General features: G+C 46.0%; 1 protein-coding gene across 1 annotated transcript in view; it reads right to left on the reverse strand.

Annotated features, from left to right (window-relative positions):
* Nucleotides 1-1985: 1985 nt before the first annotated feature.
* Nucleotides 1986-25158, reverse strand: part of cc2d1a (coiled-coil and C2 domain containing 1A) — a 90712-nt gene continuing 67539 nt past the window's right edge. Inside the window, exons 25-29 of the mRNA XM_038784924.1 lie at nt 12044-12110; nt 10616-10742; nt 7956-8032; nt 7185-7232; nt 1986-3806 (exon numbers count right to left, since the gene is read on the reverse strand). Coding sequence (XP_038640852.1) covers nt 3786-3806; nt 7185-7232; nt 7956-8032; nt 10616-10742; nt 12044-12110 — 340 coding nt within the window. The 3' untranslated portion in view covers nt 1986-3785. The remainder of the gene's footprint in view (nt 3807-7184; nt 7233-7955; nt 8033-10615; nt 10743-12043; nt 12111-25158) is intronic.

A 25158-nucleotide genomic window follows, 5' to 3' on the forward strand; every position in this document is an offset into this window, starting at 1 on the left:
GAGGAGATTTTTTTTTCATTCCGATAAGCTCACGGGAAACCTTTGGACCTGCTTAGCTGGATGTCTGCGTGTTCTTTGTGAAGGGCGCAATCAGCGAGGCACAGAAACGACTGAAGCTGGCGGGATAGCCAAGCGGTGCTATTGATTTCAAATAACACCTGAAAAGGGGAAGCTGGCAGGGAACGTCGGCCCACGCTTGCCAACTGATTCAAGGCAGCATTGACAGAGGACACTCATGGATGGACATCTGCATCGGGAAATGGGAAGGGTGTTCCTCCCTACAACACACATTTGTTAGTGCCTTAGGCCTGACCCAGGAGGAGGAAGGCCAACCATCGCTCAGTTAGTTAGGGCAGTACTTGTAATACCACTCGGTTTATTGTCAGGGTGCAGCCTTACCACACACACTGGGGGGGGGGGGGGGGGGTGCGCGGCAGCAGCAGATCCTATCAGGCTGAAATGCATCAATTGAATTGCTTACCCATTCTAATATTGGCAGGTAATCATAGAAGTTACAGTGCAGAAGGAGGCCATTCGGCCCATCAAGTCTGCACTGGCTCTTGGAAAGAGCACCCTACCCAAGCCCACAGCTCCACCCTATCCCCATAACCCAGTAACCCCACCCAACACTAAGGGCAACTATGGACACTAAGGGCAATTTATCATGGCCAATCCACCCTAACCTGCACATCTTTGGACTGTGGGAGGAAACCGGAGGAAACCCACGCAGACATGGGGAGAACGTGCAGACTCCGCACAGACTGTGACCCAAGCCGGCAATCGAACCTCGGACCCTGGAGCTGTGAAATAATCGTGCTAACCACCATGCTACCGTGCTGCCCTCGCTCTGCTGTGATTCTAATTAGGAGCTGTTCGCGTGAAGCAACTTTGGGAATTAACACACCCAAGAGGGTCACCTACAAAACACCCTCCCCTCCCCCCACACCCTCCCCTCCCCCCACACCCTCCCCTCACCCTCCCCTCAGCTGGACAATCACGACCATCGCAGAGGGATTATCCATATTAAAAAACGATTATGGTAATGCATTGATCACACCTGACTGTAAGCACATCAAAAGCTGCAAAAGTTTCATTCTGACCTTTCACTCCTTGTCATCAGATTATTATCTAATCTTTGGTCCTGGTAAACGCTCTCCCGCTTTGTAAACGGCAGGTGCAGTGCTTTCCCCTACTACGGAAATGCTGAGTAAACTCTCATATGGAGTGTGCCAAACTTACTGAATCACAACCCTCCTCTCCTGCTGGCCAGACCGCTCTCTACTGAAGCAAACCCTGCCCCCTGCATGCCAGGCCGCAGGGGACACAGTGGCTTACTGGTAACGTCACTGGGCTAGTGATCCAAAGACCCAGGCTAATGCTCTGGGGGACGCAGGTTCGAATCCCACCGTATGTCAGTAGTTTATTAAGAAGTCTGGAATATGGGCAGCACGGTGGCACAGTGGGTTAGCCCTGCTGCCTCACGGCGCTGAGGTCCCAGGTTCGATCCCGGCACTGGGTCACTGTCCGTGTGGAGTTTGCACATTCTCCCCGTGGTTGTGGGGGGACAACCCAAAGATGTGCAGCATGGATTGGCCACACTAAATTGCCCCTTAATTGGAAAAAATGAATTGGGTACACTTGGCTGCAACCCAGAACTGGCCAGAGGACACGGGATTCCTGAATAATGAAGGGGTGTACAGGGCTCCTTTTGAATCACTTCCAGCCAGAAAGTGCCATCATAATCAACACACTGGGGTTCTACGTGAATAATACAGGATAGATGTAGGAAGGATCTTCCTGATGGTGGGTGTGTCCAGAACCAGGGATCACAGTCTGAGGATACGGGGTAGACCATTTAGGACTGAGATGAGGAGAAATTTCTTCACCCAGAGAGTGGTCGGCCTGTGGAATGCACTACCACGGGAAGTAGTTGAGGCCAAAACATTGTATGTGTTCAAGAAGCAGTTAGATACAGCACTTCGGGCGATGGGGATCAAAGGATATGGGGGTAAAGCGGGATTAGGCTATTGAGTTGGATGGTCGGCCATGATCAGAATGAATGGCGAAGCAGACTCGAAGGGCCGAATGGCCTCCTCCTGCTCCTATTTTCTCCGTTTCTAATAGTTAGCTGGCTGAGGACAGAGGGCTGGCAGTTGTTGGAATGCTGCCCCCAGGGGCCCAGGCTATGGAGCAGATTGAAGATCAGAATATTCCTTCCTGGGACGTTGAAAGTGGGCAGGGTTTTAACGGGAACTTTAGAGTCTGATGAGACATCTTTAAATGAGGGATTTAACCCCATAGTCTTCGGCCAACGCTCCCCCCACCCAGCGACTGAGAGAAAGTCCTGATTAAAATACGATTCATTCACTTTGATTGGCCAAGATCATCAATTTACCGTTACAGTACAATCAAACGCCTTCATACTCAACAATGTCAGAAGCCATTGGCAGTTGTTCAGTGAGAACGTCAGAATAACTGGCGGCAAAAGAAAAAGAGAGAGCTGGAGAAACAGGAACTGCGGTCACCTTGCCAGTCATTACAGAGATGTGGCGGCGTCAAGGCAGGAGCTCAAATATTCTCCCCGTGGCCCCCCTACACCCACCTACGACCAACCTTCGTGGTGTTGGATTGCTAAGGAAAATGATTAAAGACTGTTCTTTGCATTAAAGCTGTTGGCCCTCTATTTAGGATTATCATCAAGAAGTGCCGAGGCACGTGGAGACTGTTTCATTAAGGGGCAGCAATACCATCAGCGAGGTCTTTTTTGGCTGCACCCAACAGTGCTAACTTCACCCACCTGGGAGCGGCGTAGTGCGAAGCAGAACACTTCACCGCCATCTGTCCCGGTAAACACCCTTTTTTTAAAAAAGCAGTATACATGTAGTTGCAGCCCCATCAAGTGCCTCCTCGTGGCCTGTCAGAGTTTGCAGGATCTGTGGCCCGATTCAGATGGATCAACAAACCCCCCCCCCCCCAAACTAACCAACCCTGATACCCCAGAAACCGTTTGACCTCCCTCCAACCTACACGTCTACATTAAGCGTGAACCCTTCGAGCACATAACTCCACCCAGTAAAAAGCCCGGCCAGCCAGCTCGAGAGACTATTCAAATCACATCGGGCAGACAGGATACAAATTTAAGGCCACCCCCTTCTGATCCCGAAGGGAAAAATTTAATCGGGATAGCAGAATGAGATCTCAGAGCAGTTTTTTTTTAAAATCCTGAAATCCCGTGAAATAAAATTAATTGTTCAATCGTGCCCAATTCTATCTCCCACACTGGGGATACGGAAAACTGTAGGATACCATATCAGAAAATATTTCACGCTATTTAACTGACACCTCCCCACAAATAAGGTTGTTGGGGAGGGGGGGGGGGGGGGAGAGTTATAGGGCAAATGTAACCCCAGTAACGCTAAAAGTGACATCTTGTTTGTTTTAATCTTACAGTCTGTGTTGATAAGATTGTCCAGTGCCTCCTCCATTGGAATCTTGCAGAATCTGGGTGCTTCAGTTCCAATGTCTACGTGGCCTGCTGTAGGTTTTTCCACTTTCCAGCTCCATACTCCAGATTGAGGGGTAGAGAGGTCCTCTCACGAGCTCCAGGGGTTGGAGGGGATTGGTTGCAGAAGATATTGGAGGGGCCAAGGGGTTAACTGGTCGTCCCCATCCACCAGCCCCAAAAAGCAGGAGTATTCCTTGGACATACATGTGCGACCTAGAAACCACCAGTGTTTAGTGTAGACTGTGAGGGAGGAGGTGGCGCCAATCCAACACTGCAGTCTTTATCGTCTGAATCTTTGCAGCTATATGCGAAAGAGGAAGGGTGCGGGAGAGAGGGAAAGAGGAAGCGGGCAGAATAGAGGGAAAGAGGAAGGGGGCAAAAGAGAGGGAAAGAGGAATGGGGAAGAAGAGAGGGAAAGAGGGAGGGGCAGAAGAGAGGGAAAGATGGAGAAAAGAGAGTGAAAGAGGGGAGAAGGGAGTGAAAGAGGGGAGAAGGGAGTGAAAGAGGGGAGAAGGGAGTGAAAGAGGGGAGAAGGGAGGAAGAGGGGAGAGATTGGAGAGGCAACAGAAAGAGGGCAATGAGAGGGTGAGAAGGGGTCAGAAAAAGAATGGGTGAGAGAGAAAGAAAAGAACGGGTGAGAGAGAAAGAAAAGAACGGGTGAGAGAGAAAGAAAAGAGACAATAGGAGTGAGAGAGGGAAAGAGAGAAACACTTTAACGTAACATTGACACCATCTTTACAGTGACCAAAACACAAAAACTATCAACAGTTTTTACATATCTAACAAAAAAACAGCCATTGAATAAGAGAGCTTTCGTAGAAAATGCCTATAAACCAGAGAGATTGGGCACACAAATATATGGGGAATGGACTCCACATGAACTATGCAATGAACCCCTCAGTGTGGATATGCACGCGCGAGTATGCACATGAGTGTGAGTGCCCATGCTTGTGCGGCATCAGGCTTGGCAGATATGGTGCCAGTGTCTTGGCACTCACTGTCTGGGTTCATGCTGAAAGGTCCTTGTTAGACTCGCTGTTGGGCTTTCAACTACCCAAGAAACTGGACTGTCAGCGAATCAAGGAGAGGAGCAGAGAAATAAGTACAGCCAGCTCGATGATTCCCCATGGCATTGCTCCCTTTCACTGGAGCAGAGAAGACTGAGGGGCGACCTGATCGAGGTGTACAAGATTATGAGGGGCATGGACAGGGTGAATAGGGAGCAGCTGTTCCCCTTAGTTGAAGGGTCAGTTTCGAGGGGGACACAAGTTCAAGGTAAGGGGCAGGAGGTTTATTAAAAAAAAAAAATTTAAAGTGCCCAATTCTTTCCCCCCCCCCAATTAATTGGCAATTTAGTGTGGCCAAGCCACCTACCCTGCACATCTTTTGGTTTGTGGGGGTGAGACCCACGCAGACACGGGGAGAATGTGCAAACTCCACACGGACAGTGACCCAGGGCAGGGATCGAACCCGGGCCCTCGGCGCTGTGAGGCAGCAGTGCTAACCATTGCGCCACCGTGCCGCCCAGAGTGGTAGGAGGTTTAAGGGGGATTTGAGGAAAATCTTTTTTACCCAGAGAGTGGTGACGGTCTAGAATGCACTGCCTGGGAGGGTGGTAGAGGCGGGTTGCCTCACATCATTTAAAACGTACCTGGATGAGCACTTGGCACGTCATAACATATGGGCCAAGTGCTGGTAAATGGGTTTAGGTAGGTAGGTCAGGTGTTTTTTATGCGTTGGAGCAGATTTGATGGGCCGAAGGGCCTCTTCTGCACTGTACTATTCAGTGATGTTGCAATATTTGGTAGCCGACCTGTTCTGTCTCTTACATGTGGTTTTAAAATTTGGGTCCACAGAAGCGGTCTGTAACACGTGAACTGTTGCAATGTGGGAACCGTGACACCAACTCAGCAATGCAACAATGGTCAGTTAATATCTTCGTGATGTTAAGGGATAGATATTGGCCAAGATATCAAGATTCTCCTGCTCTTCAATCTTTTGCATCTGTGAGAGGGGGCAAACATGGGTTTAACATCTCGCCTGTATGATGGACCCTCTTGACATACGACTTTCCCTCAGTTTTGCACGAATCTGTCGGTCTAGATTTGGTGTTTAAGATGTTGAAGTGGGTCTTGAACTCACAACCTTCTGACCCAGAAACTCAATTGTTATCTACTGAGCCAATGGGTCACTGACTTTTTTCCCCCTGAGACTCTTGTAACAATTGTGTAGTGGGAAACAAATAGATGAAAACACAAGACTGCCACAGAGATATGCGAATGCTGATCTGCTGCACCTATCATAGAACATAGAACAGTACAGCACAGAACAGGCCCTTCGGCCCTCAATGTTGTGCCGAGCCATGATCACCCTCTCAAACCCACGTATCCACCCTATACCCGTAACCCAACAACCCCCCCCCCCCTTAACCTTACTTTTATTAGGACACTACGGGCAATTTAGCATGGCCAATCCACCTAACCCGCACATCTTTGGACTGTGGGAGGAAACTGGAGCACCCGGAGGAAACCCACGCACACACGGGGAGGACGTGCAGACTCCACACAGACAGTGATCCAAGCCGGGAACTGAACCTGGGACCCTGGAGCTGTGAAGCATTTATGCTAACCACCATGCTACCCTGCTGCCCCTTGTTGTGGAGAAAGTAGCCCCGAGTCTGTCATCAAGTCTATGCTGGGACCACAACTTTTTACACTATACATTAATGATCTGGAAGTAGGAACTGAATACATTGTTGCTAAGTTCCTCATACAAAGATCTGTAGAGGGGCAGGTAGTCTTGAGGAAGCAAGGGGGCTGCAGAAGGACTTGGACAGGCTAGGAGAGTGGGCAATGAAGTGGCAAATGAAATACAATGTGGAAAAGTATGAGGTTATGCACTTTAGAAGGAGGAATTTAGGCATAGACTATTTTCTAAATGGGGAAATGCTTTGGAAAGCAGAAGCACAAAGGGACTTGAGAGTCCTTGTTCACGATTCTCTTAAGGTTAACATGCGGGTTCAGTCGGCAGTTAAGAAGGCAAATGCAATGTTAGCATTCATGTCGAGAGGGCTAGAATACAAGACCAGGGATGTACGTCTGAGGCTGTATAAGATTCTGGTCAGATCCCATTTGGAGTATTGTGAGCAGTTTTGGGCTCCGTATCCAAGGAAGGATGGGCTGGCCTTGGAAAGGGTCCAGAGGAGGTTCACAAGAATGATCCCTGGAATGAAGAACTTGTCGTATGAGGAACGTTTGAGGACTCTGGGTCTGTACTCGTTGGAGTTTAGAAGGATGAGCGGGGATCTTATTGAAACTTATAGAATACTGCAAGGCCTGGATAGAGTGGACGTGGAGAGGATGTTTCCACTTGTCGGAAAAACTAGAACCAGAGGACACCATCTCAGACTAAAGGGACGATCCTTTAAAACAGAGATGAGGAGGAATTTCTTCAGCCAGAGGGTGGTGAATCTGTGGAACTCTTTGCCGCAGAAGGCTCTGGAGGCCAATTCACTGAGTGTCTTTAAGACAGAGATAGATAGGTTCTTGATTAATAAGGGGATCAGGGGTTATGGGGAGAAGGCAGGAGAATGGGGATGAGAAAATATTGAATGGCGGGGAGCAGACTCGATGGGCCGAGTGGCCTAATTCTGCTCCTACGTCTTATGGTCTTATCTTACCTCGTCATCCACCAGCTTCCTCTTGTATAAAGCTTCTTTCGCCATCTCCTGCCCAGAAAAGAAAACAAAACCATTCAGAAGTGTAGCCTCGCTCCCCCTCGCTGTGTTATCTGCCTCAGTATTGTGCAAATTTAACTTTGCCGAAACGGTCAACACCATTTGATCTCTAATATTGAGGAATACGATCAATATTAGAAGGTGAAGGGAGGCGGCGAGATTTCGGGGGGGGGGACTTTCAGAGTTTAGGACCTAGGCAACTGCAGGCACAGCCATCACTAGTTTGGAGCGATGAAAGTCAGGGGTGTGAAGTCAGAATTGGAGGTAGGCAGATATCGAGGAGGGTTATAGCACTGGAGTGCTGACAGACAGGGCGCGCAGGCAGGTGGCAGGACAGGCAGGCACATAGCAGGGATCTCTAGGTCACGAAGGGTTTTAAAACAACGACGAGGATTTTTCAATGTCAACGTCGGTCAGTGATCAGAGAGAGGGATAGCGCAATCCGGTTTGATGGGAGTTATGGAGAAGGAAGCAGAGGGCTGAATGGACTCCCAAGAACTTTGTAGTTAACGGGACCCCGGAGTTACAGGCCCCTTCTGAAGTGGTTCTCGGGATAACGCGGTCACATTAATCCTACAAGTTCTCTGCTGGAACAGAACCCTAAGGACGTGTAGCTCAAGAAAAGGAGAGAACCTCTTCCAATGGGAAGCTGAGGACTTTTCCCCCCTTGTCCATCCCCCCCAGGCACAGCGACCAAAGGTTCCCATCACTTACCCGACTCCCTTCGGTACCTAGTCGCTTAGCTGCATCTGTGTAATAGTGTACATATTTCTCCAGCTGTGTTACATATTCTGGAATTTAAAAAGAAAACAAAGATTAATTATAAGTGATATATACGGAGCAAATTGGGGGGCTCAAACGAGTTCAGCTCAAACAAAAATCTCAATTTCTGTTTGTGGCCTATTGCTTCAAACATGCTCAACTGTATCCCATATGCTAGGCCTCTAACACTGGACGAAATACTTTGTCCTGTTTCAGCAGCAGATTCCTTCAGGATTTCCTTTCTGAGTTACGCCTTGGAGATTGATGCTCAGTCAGCAAAGTCGACTCCAGCAAAACACGGTGCAACCCCCCCACCTCGGCGCACGCCGAGGAGCAGCGACAGTCAGGGAGAAAAAAACTGGAGAAGAAGAAATACAGCAGAAAATGCTGGGAAAACTCAGCACCTGTGGAGACAGAAACACAGTTCACGTCTCGAGCCCATAGGACTCTGCTTCACATCTAAAGAGAGGGGGGAAAATGTGGTGGGTTTTGTACTGTTTAAGAGGGGAGCCGAATAAGTCAGAGATTGACGCTAACTATGTGAAATTTGACAAAAATATTATGGGCACAAGGCAAAGGGAGTGTTAATCAGAATCGCAGAATAATACAGTGCAGAAGAGGCCCTTCGGCCCATCGACCACCAAAACATGAAAAACACCTGACCCGCCCACCGTATCCCATTTGCCAGCACTTGGCCCATGCCTTGAATGTTATGACGGGCCAAATGCTCGTCCAGGTACTTTTTAAAAGGATGTGAGGCAACCCGCCTCTACCACCAGTGCATTCCCGATCATCACCACCCTCTGGATAAAAGCATTTTTCCTCAAATCTCCCCTAAACCTCCCCGCCCGTCACCTTGAACTTGTATCCCCTCGTAACTGACCCTTCAGCTAAGGGAAACAGCTGCTCCCTATCCACCCTGTCCATGCCCCTCAATCTTGTACAGGTCCCTCATAATCGATCAGGCCATCCCTTAGTCGTCACTGCTCCAGCAAAAACAACCGAAGCCTAAATAACCTCTCTTTCTAACTTGTTCCATCCCAGGCAACATCCTGGTGAATCTCCTCTGCACCCCCTCCAGTGCAATCACATCCTTCCTATAATGTGGCGACCAGAATTGCACAAGGTCCTCCAGCTGTGGCCTCACCAAAGTTCCATACAACTCCAACATGACCTCCCTGCTTTTATGCCTCGATTGATGAAGGCAGTTGTCCCAAAACTTTTTTCAACACCCTGTAATGGTTGTGTTAAAGACTAAAGTAGGTGTTATAGAACGCTATTTGGGTGGATTTGAAACAAGACGGATGGAACCCCAGTTGGAATCCAAGTGGGGGTGAGTTGGAGACAGAAGCAAATGGCGGAGCAAGTGGCCGTGAAAGTGAATTTCAGCAAACACCGGGAGGGAAATGAAAGCAATGAACATGGTAAAAGAGACAAACGGAAATCCCGTCAGAGAGAAAAGAGTAGAACTTCATGGTCGGCATTCCCGGAAGAGGAGTGGCAGTGAATTAAACGTAGCAAAATACTGCAGACGCTGGAAATCTGAAATAAAACAGAAAATGCTGGAAAAAGTCCAGGATCTCTGCTGTATTTCAGATTTCCAGCTTCTGCAGTGCTTTGCTTTTATAGCTGGAGATGACACTATTACAGGGAAGGTTCAGCAAACCTACATTATACCCAAGACAATTCATATCTCTATAGCCCCCACCAACCCATGGCACATCACCGCATTTATCAGATAACATTTGGAGGTGAAACAAGGGACAAGATTGTCCTGGAGAGGTTTTCTATTTATATAAACATTTTAAGAAGGTAAGAGCCCATGGGATCCAGGGAAATGTAGCAAATGGATCCAAAATTGGGTTAGTGGCAGGAGGCAGAGGGTGATGGTCGAAGGTTGTTTTTGTGGCTGGAAGCTTGTGTCCAGTGCTGTACCTCAGGGATCGGTGCTGGGTCCCTTGCTGTTTGTACTGTACATTAATAACAGGGCGATAGATTTAAGTTAAAGAGCAGGGGATTTAGAAAGGATTTGGCGATAAATCTTTTCACCCAGAGGATGGTGGGAATCTGGAACTGGCTGCCTGAAAGGGTGGTAGAGGTGGGAACCCTCACAACATTGAAGGAGCATTCAGAGGAACACTTGAGATGTAATAGCAGACAAGGCTATGGACCAAGTTCTGGAAAACGGGATTAGAGTAGATAGGTGCCTGATGGCCGGCGCAGACCACGATGGGCCGAAGGGCCACTAACTGTGCTGTGAAACTCTATGACATATCCCTTGTTTTCAGGCAAGGCAATAATTCTCTGGCAAATTTTTCTGCTCAAATGAGTCCGAACAATTTGGAGGTTCTGCCCATCCAACACAGCGCCAGTGATCCAGCTGGCCCTGGGCAATCTTCTATTAGTTAGTTATGCTGCAAGGGCTTGGAGAGAAAAAAGAAAATGGGGGCGGGGGGGTGTGCAGGAACGCTGCACAGTCCCAGCACGTCTCGAACCTCTTCACGACTGAAGTGCTTTTTGAAACATATTGACTGTTATAATGTAGGAAATACAGCAGCAACAAAGCTCCCATACAAAACAATGTGGGCCTTCAGTGGAATCGGGCAGCTCACCTTTCAGAACTCCAGGGTCCCTGCGATCCAGCTGGGATTTCTGCCACTGGATCCGTTGCGTGATGTCCCGGTGCTGGTCCAGGAGTTCCTTTGGAGGAGCTTTGCGGTCCTGTTTGTATGCGTGGATCTGTAAATGTGAACGAGACAGCCGTTTAACCCATTCTCACCGGGAACTGGCTTCATTAAAACACATTCCACGTTCACACAACCCATCGACACCATAGTGTTCACACGGTAGTGGAGGGTAGAAGCCCAGAAATTCCCCCCCCCCCCCATTAAAATGGAACGTCTCTGGGCTGCAAGCCTCTTTCCCAATAATCTATTGAACACAACCTGTTAGAATGCGTCTCAACAGAAAGTTAAGCCCTTCACTTGCATAATATAGAAATGATTTCTGAGACTTAGTGCGGTATTTAACACGGACCTGTTTGACATAGTATGGAGACCATTCAAACCCTATACGCGGTGGGCTTCAGATCTATTCAGGCAAGACAGTGCTGAATTCAGTTAGTATGTATGTATACAGTGGACAGATATCCTACACTACATCCAGGTCTCTATTTACATGCATGAGGATCACAACAAGCATTTTTAAATTCACATCACCTAGTCACTCTTAAGGTCCTGCCATTTTTGAAAACACTTTTTTATTAAGGTGGACGAGTCATGAGGAGAAATAAGAGGGACGCGTTGCTCTGCGTCCACCATGAATGAACTGGACAAGGACTAAGCACATCCAGTCTGCCCCTCTCTCACTCACACACACACTCACACACACACACAGATGGGATGGACACCATAACCCTTGCAGGGAACAGATCATTGTCTTTGAGTGAGAGAGCTGGTGTGTAGCTCCACAGGCCAGGCTGTACTCGGGTACCTTATACAAGACCAGGCACTGGCAGATGTCGGCTATTTGACCATTTGGGGCATCACAGCAAAGCTCAACCATTATCCTTCCACTGAATTTTACTGAGCAGGGCCTACACCTAGAGTTGTTCAGCTGTTGGCCAACAGCCCAGTAGAATTTTAGCCCCCCCCCCCACCCACCCCTGCCAGATCTAAATTTGAGCCCTTTTAGGGTCTATTATAACTTCCTAAATCAGTTCAATTTAAGAGTTTGACTAGCAGCTTCCAACCTGGGTCAGAAAACTTTGCCTTGCACCCTTTTTTTTTCAAATCGATCTTATCCAACATTGCTTGTTTTTAAATGAGCTTGGGGGTTTTTTAAAAATTGCTCGAGGCAGGAATGTTGGACCAGACACTTGGGAGAATTCTGTTCTGGATCAAGCCATTTTTTTTAAAAAATGACAGAATGGGAAAAAGTTAGATTCTGTCCACTGGAAGCAATAATCGTTCTGGAGATCACAGCGCCAGTTAACTCACCCCAAATGTAACAAACCCACACCGTTCTCAGACTTCACTCACCTTCCTCTCTAGTCGCTCTCTGTCAAACTTCAGTATGTTGAAGCTGTGCAGAGGGAAGGTAGATTTGCTGCAAATAACAGAAAGAAACACTTTTAATCATGTTGAAAAATACGAATTTGTAAATAATCACACGCGCGTACAGTTTTCAGTTCAGGCCCCAGCTTCACTCTTCAGCTCAATGTCAGAATGCCACAGAGGAAACCCGCACGTGCTCACGAGATGAGGGAATTGGAGGAAGAGAGTTGGGAATGTTGGAAGCAGGAAGAGGATTTAAGGAACGAGCTTAATTTTGAGTCGAACAACATCACTAAGCTCAGTGACCGAACCAGGGCCAGGCTGCTAACAGCGTAGGTCTCCAGCTGGGGGAAATGGATCGCTCCTTGGAGGAGGAAATACACACTCAAAACGAGCTCACTGGGCTCTTGTAAAAACCAGCAGTGAAGGACACCATGGACTGTTAATTCGGTTGGCAGCGCTCTGCCTCCGAATCAGAAGGTCGTGGGTTCGAGGCCCACTCCAGAGATTTGAGGGCCTAACCCAGGCTAACATTTCAGTGCGCAGTACTGAGGGAGTGCTGCGCACTATTGGAGGTGCTACCTTCCGATTGAGATGTCAGACGGCGCACCCGTCCATTTGATCGTGCGGACGCAAAGGATTCCACGGCACTCGAACAGAGAGGAACCACCCCAGAGACCTGACCAATCATTGTCTGTGGGAGTGTCTGGTGCACAAATATTTCTTCACGTTTCCCGCAACCGTGCGTACGCTTCAAAAATTGTTTGCAAAGTAAATGGGATCATTCGAGGTTGAAAGTCGCTATATAAATGCAAGCTTCGGATTGAAATGTGGGTGGGGGGGGGGGGGGGGGGGGGTGGAGAGAAGGTAAATTGTCTCGATAAGAACAGGCTTAAGTTTTAAAACTCTTTTAGGAGGCAAAGAAAGAATATGTTTTGTTCTTTGAGATGCCTCAAGAAAATGACCTACGGTAGAGGAGTGGCCAATTACAGTATTCCCCTTGGAATGCTGGCTTCAAGATCAAAAGATGCACAATTTTAATCTCAGTCAATGGGGGGGTGGGGGGAGAGAAAGAGAGAGAGAGAGAGAAAAGACAGGACGACTACATTCATTTCACTCTCAGCTCCCATTATAATTGCCTCACTCACTCCTCCACCATGGATATGGTGACACTGGAGTTTACTGAATGGTGTACCTATTGCTCATCATCTCCATACAAAAGGTGCTACAAGTCCTTGATCCGCAAATCCCAACACGTCCAAAAAGCATCGTTTGTATTATATCATCGACCTTCAGCGTGGGAAGTCTACTTGTTTGTCTACACTGTTTACCTCACGATCTTTATGATGAACAGGCCAAAAAGACACTTATTACAGGCACCTTGCATTATTACTCAGTGAGATGTCTTACTTTTCCAGCCATTTCATTTAGACTATAGCTAGCCTAGGCTGAGACTGTGGTGATACACGTTTAATACACAGCATCCAGATACCACAAATATCCAAAGTCCAAAGCGCAATCTGGCCCCGGGGAATTTTGACAACGGATACTCAGACCTGTACTTCGGTCTAGCCCTGGGGAGAAGAATTTTTAAAACTGGTAGGTAAATCATAGAATTTACAGTGCAGAAGGAGACCATTCAGCCCATCGAGTCAGCACCGGCTCTTGGAAAGAGCACCCTACCCAAGCCCACCCTATCCTATCCCCATAACCCAGTAACCCGACTCAACCAACACTAAGGGCAAGTTTGGACACTAAGGGCAATTTAGCATGGCCAATCCACCTAACCTGCACATCTTTGGGCTGTGGGAGGAAACCGGAGCACCCGGAGGAAACCCACGCACACACGGGGAGGATGTGCAGACTCCGCACAGACAGTGACCCAGCCGGGAATCGAACCTGGGACCCTGGAGCTATGAAGCAATTGTGCTAACCACTATGCTACCGTGCTGCCCTAAATGTTGCGCATACCCATTTAAAAGAGACAGACTCTCAGAGTGTGCTGATTCGCCTGACCTCAGTCAAGGGAAAATTAGTGGCAAGAATGGCGCCTTGGTTAAGAAGCAGAAATTGCCAGCACTGATGAGCAATATTTTGAGAAAGTCTAAGCTGGACCAGACCAGGATTAGCTCAGTGGGCTAGACAGCTGGTTTGTGATGCAGAACAAGGCCAGCAGCGCAAGTTCAATTCCCGTACCAGCTTACGCGAACAGGCGCCGGAATGTGACGACTGGGGGCTTTTCACAGTAACTTCATACTGGTGACAATAAATGGTTATTGTTATTATAACCCAACGTCCATGTCTATTATACACATATGTACTTCAATGGCCAGTTGGGCGAGGTGCAAGGAACCCATTAACTGTCAGAACCTGGTGGGAAGAAAGTGGGGCGAGGGGTTCAAAAAGAGAGATTTTCTAAAAAAAATTCTCTCTAAAAAATCGCCTTCAGATAGAAGACAGTGAAAAGGAATGAGTGCGAAAAGGGGAAAATGACAAGAGATCTTGATGATGCCACAAAGCCTTTCTCCCAGATCTCCAGTACAGCTGGATTTTAAAATTCCGGATATCGTTCCCCATTGGAGACTCCTCCCTTTTGGAACTAGGTCACATTTCAAATAATCAGCCATGGGCTAGACACTACATAAACAAATGCTTTATTAAAATACAGATGTACAAAATGATTGGTCCAAAAACTCCAGTGTTTTTACATAAAAACATCTAGTTTCAATCAGCATTTTAAAAAGACCAGTGATCAGGTAATACAATCTGACTCGAAGGATTAGCTACTGGATTACTGACACATAGTAGCAGCACTTGTTTGCTTGCTTTTTGTTAAAGAAGTCTAACTTGAGCTACTGGTTAAAACCACATTTTTCTTTTAATTTGTGTGCAAGTTTAAGATAAGGGAGGTTAGTGCTACAGAATGGAGCACATTCCTGTTGCAGACACCCACTGCCTGCATCATACACGCCGAGAACAGGCACAGAGAGGCCCAGGTTGAGGTATAGCACAGGTCATACACGCACCCGAGTCAGGTATAGCACGGGTCATACACGCACCCGAATCAGGTATAGCACGGGTCATACACACACCCGAATCAGGTATAGCACGGGTCATACACGCACCAGAGTCAGGTATAGCACGGGTCACACACGCAGCAGTCAGGTATAGCACGGGCCATACACGCACCCGAATCAGGTATAGCACGGGCCATACACGCACCAGAGTCAGGTCAGGTATAGCACGGGTCATACACGCACCAGAGTCAGGTATAGCACGAGTCATACACGCACCCGAATCAGGTATAGCACGGGTCATACACGCACCAGAGTCAGGTACAGCACGGGTCATACACGCACCCGAGTCAGGTCAGGTATAGCACAGGTCATACATGCACCCGGGTCAGGTATAGCACGGGTCATACACGCACCCGAGTCAGGTATAGCACGGGTCATACACGCACCCGAGTCAGGTATAGCACGGGTCATACACCCAGCAGTCAGGTATAGCACGGGTCATACACCCAGCAGTCAGGTATAGCACGGGTCATACACGCGCCAGAGTCAGGTATACCACGGAGTCATACACGCAACAGAGTGAGGTACAGCACGGGCCATACACGGACCCGAATCAGGTATAGCACAGTTTGGATACATGGCCGGGTGGAACAAAAATCAAATAAGTACAGAGGCCGAACACACAGTAGATCAGATTTAAAATGGTGACGTTTAAAGGATTATGTTGTAGGATTACATCTCTTGGTTTGTAAGAGTGTGAGTGGAACCTGTTAACATCAGAACCGTCATTTACCCCAAATTTATGATTTAGGTTGGTTGGAGTCTGTCTGGCAGTGCACCTTTAATTGCGAAAGATCACAGGGAGAGCCAGATTATTTTATTGAAGTGAAGGTGCTGGACTTTAACAGCTGAGGACAATCACAGCTGCTTCTAAATCCACAATCCAGAGACTCCTAGTCTCCTGAATCCTAGAAAAGGTGTTATCGGTATCAGGTTGCACTGGAACCTGCCCCTTTGTTTCCAAGATGAAAAGCAGTGGTGTTAACATTTCTACTTGGATTCAAGTAGAAAACACGAGTGTAATTCCCCCTCCCCCCCTGCCATGGAGAGGGCGGCAGAGGAAGCCATTTTGTAATCGGATTGCAGGTTTAATTCTAAACCTAGAGGTATCACAGGCAGAGGGGCAGCTGCAGTTTTTACCACAAAAAGATAGGCCTTCACCTTCAGCAAAGAAATTGGAAAATGCTGACTCTCATTGTTCACCATGCGGAATGTGGATGGGAGTTCAGGCCACGTTCGAGAGGAGTTAAGAACCATGCTGGGCCTATCTGGAGCTGGGAGAATTCCCAAGGTGGAAAATAATATTGGGAAAGGAAATGAGAAGTTTGGGGAACTGATAAACACTTTGGATTGATCGCATGAGATTGGTTGTCTACTTTAGACGCCGAGCAATCTAACAGAATTCTGTTTTTTGGTTGTCGTTAAGAGCAGGAAGGGGCAGACTGTTTGGTAGTTTGAAGTACAAGCTGCTTATAAAAAAAAGTTAATAATGTTTAATTAATAGTGATTTGTCTTCCTGGTATCATGGGGGCCGAGTGGTTAGCATTGTTGCCTCACGGTGCTGAGGACGCAGGTTCGATCCCGGCCCCAGGTCACTGTCCGTGTGGAGTTTGCACATTCTCCCAGTGTCTGCGTGGGTCTCAACGCAAAGATGTGCAGGGTAGGCGGATTGGCCACGCTAAATTGCCCCTTAATTGGGAAAAAAAGAATTGGGTACTTAAGTGCTTTGCCCCTACACACCATGTGACACTATCTTCTACATCAACCATCTTGGAAGGTCTGCACTGGATATTGGCAATTTGGAGGAGTTTACTGTGGGTCAAGGTTACCAGAAGCTGGTTAGGGACTTCTTTGTCTTCGCTCATTATTGGGATAAAATAAAACAAACTTGAAACTCACATTACAGATCCTGGCAATAAGTAAGGAATAGGTTAAAGCTACAGCCCTGGGCAGGAGAAGTAAACTTGACCCTGGACACATGTGGTACATGGAATTTTTTTTCTTAAAAGACAGAATCTTTTAATTAGAAACAGTTTTTTGGCTTGGCTAGCAAGGGATATCAGATAATGCTGCGACTCAGTCAGTCTGTCTCCAACTAGATCACTGGTTCAAAAATAGGAGCGAATGGTGAAGTTTTGTGTTTTATTCCAGAGAGAGAAACTGCAGACTGATCAGCAAATGCCGATGCTGCACCCTTCACAAACACAGGACAACCCAAATTATGAAGTGGAGCCGCCATTGTAAACTGGTTGGGAATCCAGTCGGTCAACAGGATTCTCAAACCTTTTCCCCCACTCACCCTCGTTGCCTTGGTACACATTAACTGGGCATGAACTATTAGGGTGTGAGGGACTGGGATGAGCCTCGAGCTTAGTGACTAAACCAAAGCGCAGAGGGTCAACTTGGCCAAACGCCGCTTTCCTTTGATCATAAATTAACTGTGGTACTCCGGAGTGCATTTTGAATACCGACTGACTGATGCAGTTGGCATGGCAGCAATTGAAATTGAATGCAAGAAGTCGGGTCCAACAGGAAAGCTGTGATGATAGGGCAGTACGGTAGCAAAGTGGTTAGCACAGTTGCTTCACAGCTCCAGGGTCCCAGGTTCGCTTCCCGGCTTGGGTCACTGTCTGCGCGGAGTCTGCACGTTCTCCGTGTCCGATTTCCTCCCACAGTCCAACAATGTGCAGGTTAGGTGGATTGGCCATGATAAATTACCCGTAGGTGTTCAAAAAAGGTTAGCTAGGGTTAATGGGGATAGGGTGGAGGTATTGGCTTAGTGCTCTTTCCAAGAGCCGGTGCAGTATCGATGGGCCGAATGGCCTCCTTCTGCTCTGTAAATACTATAATTCTATGAACACAAGGTACATAGAAGCCAAGGCAGCGTACGACTTTGCAATTCTGACTCCAATTCTTGCTCCACTTTAAAAGTAGAAGTACTTGCACCTATTGCTATGAACTCCATTAGTAAGTTGCAAAGAGACACAAACACAGACACAAGAATTAGGAGCAGTAGACCACACGCCCCATCGAGCTTATTGCTCCGCCATTCATTACCATCGTGGCTGATCTTGGCCTTCACTCCCATTTCCCAGCCTGTTTCCCGATCCCTCAATTCCCCAAGACACCCAAAATCTGTCTATCCCGGCTTTACATGTATTCAACAGCAAAGCATTCACAACCCTCTGGGGTAGAAAGAATTGCAAAGAATCAGATTCCCCCGACCAACGGAAACAATCTCTCAGCGTCCACTCCATCAAACCCCTACAGAATTTTGCAGGTTCCAATGAGAGCGCCTCATATTAGAATAAAATTTACTCAACTCCTCGTCAGAAGACACCTCCCTCATTCCAGGGACCGATTTAGTCAACCTTCGCTGCACTAATTCCAATGCAAGAATATCCGTTCTTAAATGTGGAGACCAGAACTGCACACACTACACCAGATGCTGTCTCACCAGAACCCTGTACAACTGCAGCACGAGTTCATTCACGTTCTCCAGTCCGCTTGCAATAGATGCCATTTGCCTTCCTAATTGCTCGCTGCACTTGCATGCTACCGTCCCAAGTTCCTTGTACAATCGCACCCAAGTCACTTTGAACACCAGCACTTAACAAGTTTCTCATCTATTAAAAACATTTTGCTTTTCTATTCTTACAATGCACATGAATAACTTCCCACTTCCCTATATTATAATCCATCCACCATCTTGTTGCCCACTCACCTGTCTATATCTCTTTGCAGCCTGTGTCTTCCAGACAGTCTACCTTTCCATCTAGCTTGGTATCATCAGCAAACGTAGATACATTGGTCTCTTATCATCCAAGTTATTAATATAGATTTGTAAATAGTGGAGGCCCCAGGTCAGATCCTCGAGGCACTCCACTATTCACCGCCTGCCAACTTGAAAGAGCCTCGCTTATGCCTATTGTGTTTTCTATCTATTAACCAATCCTCTATCCATGCTAATGCAGTAACCCCCAACTCAATGAACCCTTATCTTGCCTAGTGTGTGGCATCCTCATTAAGTGCAACATTTTTCTTGAGAAAAACATTCCAGTTCTAGCAAAGTTCCCTCCTAAACCTCTCAGTTTGGAATCAAAAGGCCGCGTTTGAAACCCAATCCACAGACTCGCCACGACAAAAATCTAAGCTGACACTCCAGTCTTCTGGGTGAGAAGCTAAACCGAGCCCCCATCTGCCCTCTCAGGTGAGCATAAGAGACTCTGTGGCACTATTTCAAAGGAAAGCAGGTGAGTTCTCCCTGGTTTCTGGGCCAACATTCATCCCTCAACCAATGCTGAGGCTGGTTTAGCAGACCAAGGCAGGCCAGCAGCACGGTTCAATTCCCGTACCAGCCTCCCCGAACAGGCGCCGGAATGTGGCGACTAGGGGCTTTTCACAGTAACTTCATTGAAGCCTACTTGTGACAATAAGCGATTTTCATTTTCATTTCATACCAAGGCCAGCTGGGAATAGAACAATGAAGTACAGGCTAAAGAATGAAATCCTTCAAGAGGAGACTAGATCCAGGCCTGCAGATGTATTGTACGGAAGTTACAACATGGGAACAGGTTGTTTGGCTTAACTAATCTGCATTGGTTATTGTGTGAAGCATAAATACATGTTCTTGCCCATATTCTTGAATTATCTTTGCGCTAACCGCCTGTTTAATCTATCCTTAAATATGGTCATGGTCCATGATTCAATCACAATAGTAACAGCAAACATTTATATAGTCTTTAATGTAAGAAAGACATCAAGCCTCAAGCCGCAGAATTAAACAGGACCCCCTCATCCTACCTACAGGTGACTCATCTGCGCTCAAAAGATGTTAAGGTGACAACAGGGTTGGAAGTGTCATGAGAATGTCGCTTTAAGAAATGTTTGGCTGCTCGTATTACTGCAGTGATGTCAGAGTGTGGGTGGAGCTGGGCTGTCTCTCAGCTTTGTACTTTCGTTTTAGGCTGTTTGCTGCAGGGTGTGTTTTAGTTTCGTTTTTGGTGTTGGAGCTGAAGCCAGACAGAGCAGTGGGTCTTCTGGATGTTGTTTGGGAAGTTATTAAGGATTGCTTAGTGTTGTATTCTTTGGGGTTTGTATTTGAATTAATGGTTGCCAAGATGTTCACTGTATGTTTTAAAAAGGTTAACTTGAGTTCATAGACTAAACATTGTTTTGCTTTAAACATTACTTTTCCATTTCTGCTGTACCACACCTGTAGAGTGGGCCGTGTGCTCCCCATACCACAATCTAGTAAAAGTTGTGGGTCAGGTGAACTCCATGATACACTTTGGGGTTCTCTAAACCCTGGCCCATAACAGAAGGTAGAGACAGGGCAAGTCACTGGGCCGTCACTCGCCAACCACCTGGCAAAGGGAAAGTTATAAACCAGGACTAAACTCTTTGATTTCGCCTCCAAACCAATTTTGAACCAGCTGGCTACACTCCTCTTAATTCCATAACCTTCTCCAATAATCTCCGGGCAAAAGGCTTTCTTAATGTCCGTGACCAACGCATCCACCATAACAGTCAACGTCTCAGAGAATGCCAACACGCTGGTCAAACGCCATCTTCCTTTCAGAATTCCTTGCTGGCTGCTTCTATTCTTTTTCTTCTGATCCGTGGATTTAATACCTTTGAGAGAAGACTCATTTCCTATCAGTTTTAAAAATGTATAACTTTTAATTACCGAGGTTGTCAGTCACATCTCTTTGAAAATAGAGATTTCCCTGGCCGTTCTTCTGTCCTCCAGCTCGCATCCAGTCTCAATGCAACTCACAAAACATAATTTCAGAGACTCGCAACATCGTGTCCCCCATTTCCCTCAAAAGTCTTACTTTTTGAAGACTTTCCTTTTGAACTTTTTAAAAAGTAAAATATGTTACTCATGTTGCTTTGAACTGGCCGCAATTTGCTTTCTCCCAGATTGCAAAGCGTACAGTAGCCCCACGCTGGTTTCGGTATATCCATCAACTCACTATCCTCTGCACTTGAAGGGCTCTGCACTGGCAATATTTGCTGAAGAATACTTGTCTGCGCCCAAAACCCTTTCTACAAATCTTTCTACAACAGGGACTATACACTACAGCAGTGATTCTTTGGCCGAAAAGCACTTTGGGATCTCCGCAGATGATGAAAGGTGCTAAATGATCTCAATTATTTCCTCCTGTTTACATCAGTCCTCTCTAAACCTCCCATCGATACACAACATTTTGCTTTCACTAGACCTTACAATGCACAGATAAAGTATGCGTGAACTGCAGCAAAATATATTTTTAAGCTTCTAATCAGGTCAAAGTATCAGAAAAAAAAACTCTGCTTAGGTACAAACCACAGCAACCTGCATTTGAGTAAGACACCGAATGTTGGAGGGAGTACTAAAGTAATGGTTAGAGAGGTCAACTTGGATGCGATGTTAGAAAGGTGGAGTGAGAGAGGCTGGGATTTTTCAGTCCCGCCTGTGACGGGAATCGCCACGGGCGGAACCGGAAAATTCGACGAACCAAAGGTCCACTGACTTCAGGTGGGAATTTCAGGATCAGAAAATCCACAAAATATTGGGAGTGCTGTGGTGGGGAGGGGCTGGTTGTGAGGGATTCAAAAAGAATGCAAATAGAGTGAGGGGAGCTGCTGGAAAGGAAAATAACTTCAGCCCCCTTCATGTCCTCAGAATGTCTCTGATAAAAATACGTTTTTAAGTCTCGGTGTTGTTATTACAGACGGGAAATAGTGTAGCCAATTTGTACACAGCAGGTCCTACAAACAGCAAGGGCCTGATAATCTGTTCCTCTGATGATATTGGTCGAGGGGGAAGGATGAGAATTCTGCTAGTCTTTTTCAAAGTTGCATTATGCGCTATCTTACATCCACCCAAGGTGGCGGACAGGGCCTTGGTTTAAAGCTTCATCTGAAAATTGGCACCTCCAACAGTGCAGCATTCCCTCAGTACAGTGCAGCATTCCCTCAGTACAGTGCAGCATTCCCTCAATACTGTGCTACAGTGTTAGCCTGGACTACATGCTGTAATCTCTGGAGTGGAATTTGAACCCTTGACTTTTAAGGAACGGGTGCTAACCACGGAGCTGAACCGGCATGTAGGCAAAATGGGGCAAACACAGAGAGGTATCTGCAGGTGAGGGATTTGAATGCTCTATACATTGGCAATTGAGATTGATGAAAGATAAGGCAAGGGAGCAGGACTTAGTGTTGGAACATACTGCAGTATCCTTATTTAATAAAGTTAAAAGCTTTACAATGTCCCATTATTAGCTCAGTCTGAAGTGCTGGAGAACAAGGCACAGGGAAGGAGCTGCACTGAATTGTGAATTGCTCTATTAAGAAGAGTCAGTGCAGATTCGATGGGTTGAACAGCTTTCTTCTATACTGCATTATTCTATATTCAAAGTGCTATTATATGGTTTCAGCTAGGTAAGCAAACTACTGGTAAGATTAAGGAAGACTGTTTCACAATTAGGACAATGTAAGGCAGAGGGGGAGGTGGACTGGTGAAGGTGGTTAACATGATTGAGGGGTACAGTTGCATTTCTACTGTGAGGAGTAATCACCTTCCCAGCTATCTAACCTGTTGAAGTCAGGTATTTTAAATACACTTAATATAGGTAAAAAGCTGTTTAAAGCATAAATATTAATTCCCAGTTTTAAAATGAAAGAAACACAGAACCACTGATAAAAACATCACATTTTTCCAAGGACAAGGGCTGAATCCCATGGCAATGAGGTGGAAGCATTAAAGGCTCTATTGTTCTGATTTCAGGCCACTTGTGATAACAGCCTGAACCACATTCCATAACTTATGCAAGCCGAAACATTTTAGACTGTGTTAAAAGACAGTTTCAATTATATTTTCGGAATTATGCCTCGCATAGTATGATGAGATGACATAACGTCTCCATTGTTGCAGACAAGCAACAATTGGAAGTAACGTTACATCGTGAAGATGGACAGCTTGTTATCAAATCAAATGTGTTTTGAGTCTAACTTAAACCAATTAGGATTATATTGCGGTGTGATCGGATCGCTTAAGACAGATATGAAATAGTATATCCATGGATGATTTGGCCACCATTTTAGAAAGAGACAAAAAGAGACAAAGAGAAGAAAGAGACGGAAAGAGACAAAGAGAGAGAGAGAGAAAGAGAAGAAAGAAAGAAAGAGACAAAGACGGAAAGAGAGAAAGTAAAGGAAGAGAATTAGAAAAGAGTTCTGTATTCATATTTCATTTTCATACTTTGATTTCAGACTTTGACTTTTAAAGTTGTGTTCAGGCTATTGTCTCAGAAGATAATTCCTGTGATTCTTTGAAGAAAATCAAATTGTCTACAAACTACCTTTTAAATGAAATTCAAGTTGTAACCAATGAACTTCAAATAAAACAATTCTTATTTGCACCTGACAAGTTTTTAAACTTGAATTTCTACTGAGTTTCAGCAATGTCTCAAGAACAACCGGTAACCATAAATTGAATAAACTTCACAATCCTAAGATCCTTCATAACCTTAATGCACCGGGACTCGCGTGTTGAAAATCATCTTTCCTAATAAATAGAATAGGTCAGATATCTATTAACGATAAATTTACTGTTGAATCAAAAATAAACCAAAAATAACAGACACGTATATTATATTCCACTAAAATCACTTAAATGGCTGATCGGCAGAACATCAAACATGGATATAGATACCCAATGATAGATTCTCCTATTTCATCAACTTAAGACCAGAACGGCTGTAACACTTAAAACATTTGAGCTATTTGTGTACAAAACTATTTTTTGATAAAACTAGAAAGGCAGAACAATATAAAAATAGAAATTTCCTAATAAATACTGTTGACACTGAAAATAGGTACGGTAAGAAAGAGGATGCAATCTCTTGCACTGATGGATCAGTGTTCTGCAGAATTGTGCAGAGACGCAGAACAAAAATTGTCTGCGCGGGTTTCCTCCGGGTGCTCCGGTTTTCTCCCACAAGTCGTGCTTGTTAGGTGAACTGGACATTCTGAATTCTCCCTCAGTGTACCCGAACAGGCTCCTAAGCCTACTTGTGACACTAATAAAGATTTTTTGAAAATGATTGACACACTGTCTAAACTGGTTGGAAAATTCAATGGTCTTCGTCATTATTGCAAAATAATCAAGTGATGTGTAACCGAGATTAGTAGACAAATCAAAAAGACGATTATCTTCACCTTCTGTTAGTATTGCCCGGAAGGTTTGCAAGCAGACACAGCAGGCGCTTAGTAATACAGAATTACAATTCTCAAACGGATAAGGAGAGAAATTCTGCTACTGGACAAAACCTTGGATCAGGAGGAGAGGCGAACAGCCGCTATTACCGTTTGGAAGGTCTGTGAAGATGATTTTATGACTCATTGGCTTTTACACACTTCACTACAAAAGGGAGATTTCCCTGCCTTTCTTTTCCAGCTCCGACACAGAGCCTGGACCAGATATGTTAAACCTGTCCTCTATCTCTCTCTCTCACTCTCTCTCTCCAGATACTGACTGATCTGCTGCATATTTCCAGAATTTTCCCTTCTAGTTTTTCCACACTGGCAAAGATACTAGATATGAAATGAAACAATAGATAGTATTGGACTAGAGTGCAGTGACTTCTTGTTCAGTGAATCTGAAGGCGTCTGCATTTTCCAGGGAACTTGGCTTGGGACTTCCGTCACAGACTCCTGACACCCAGGTTGGAACTTTATACAACAAAATCTCAACTCGGGCTCGGGAAAAAAAGAGACACCGAGTTCGGAGATCTGAAGGAGAGCTGGCTCAGGATTTTTGCTGCATTAAATTAAAGTGCAAATTGAGGATCTGAAAAGGAAATTAAAAATTAAAACATGAATAGCTACTGAACTGAACAGCCAAGGCTCTAGAGAACTAACAGACAATTTTCTATTTAACAGCCCAGATTTCCCGGGGCGGGGGTGTCTTGGGGCATCATAATGTACCTATAAGAACAGCGATCCTTGGAGAATGCAGAAGAAAAAGGTTTATGG

The sequence above is a fragment of the Scyliorhinus canicula genome, chromosome 25 (genome assembly GCF_902713615.1).
Source record: "Scyliorhinus canicula chromosome 25, sScyCan1.1, whole genome shotgun sequence".
Lineage (NCBI taxonomy): Eukaryota > Metazoa > Chordata > Chondrichthyes > Carcharhiniformes > Scyliorhinidae > Scyliorhinus > Scyliorhinus canicula.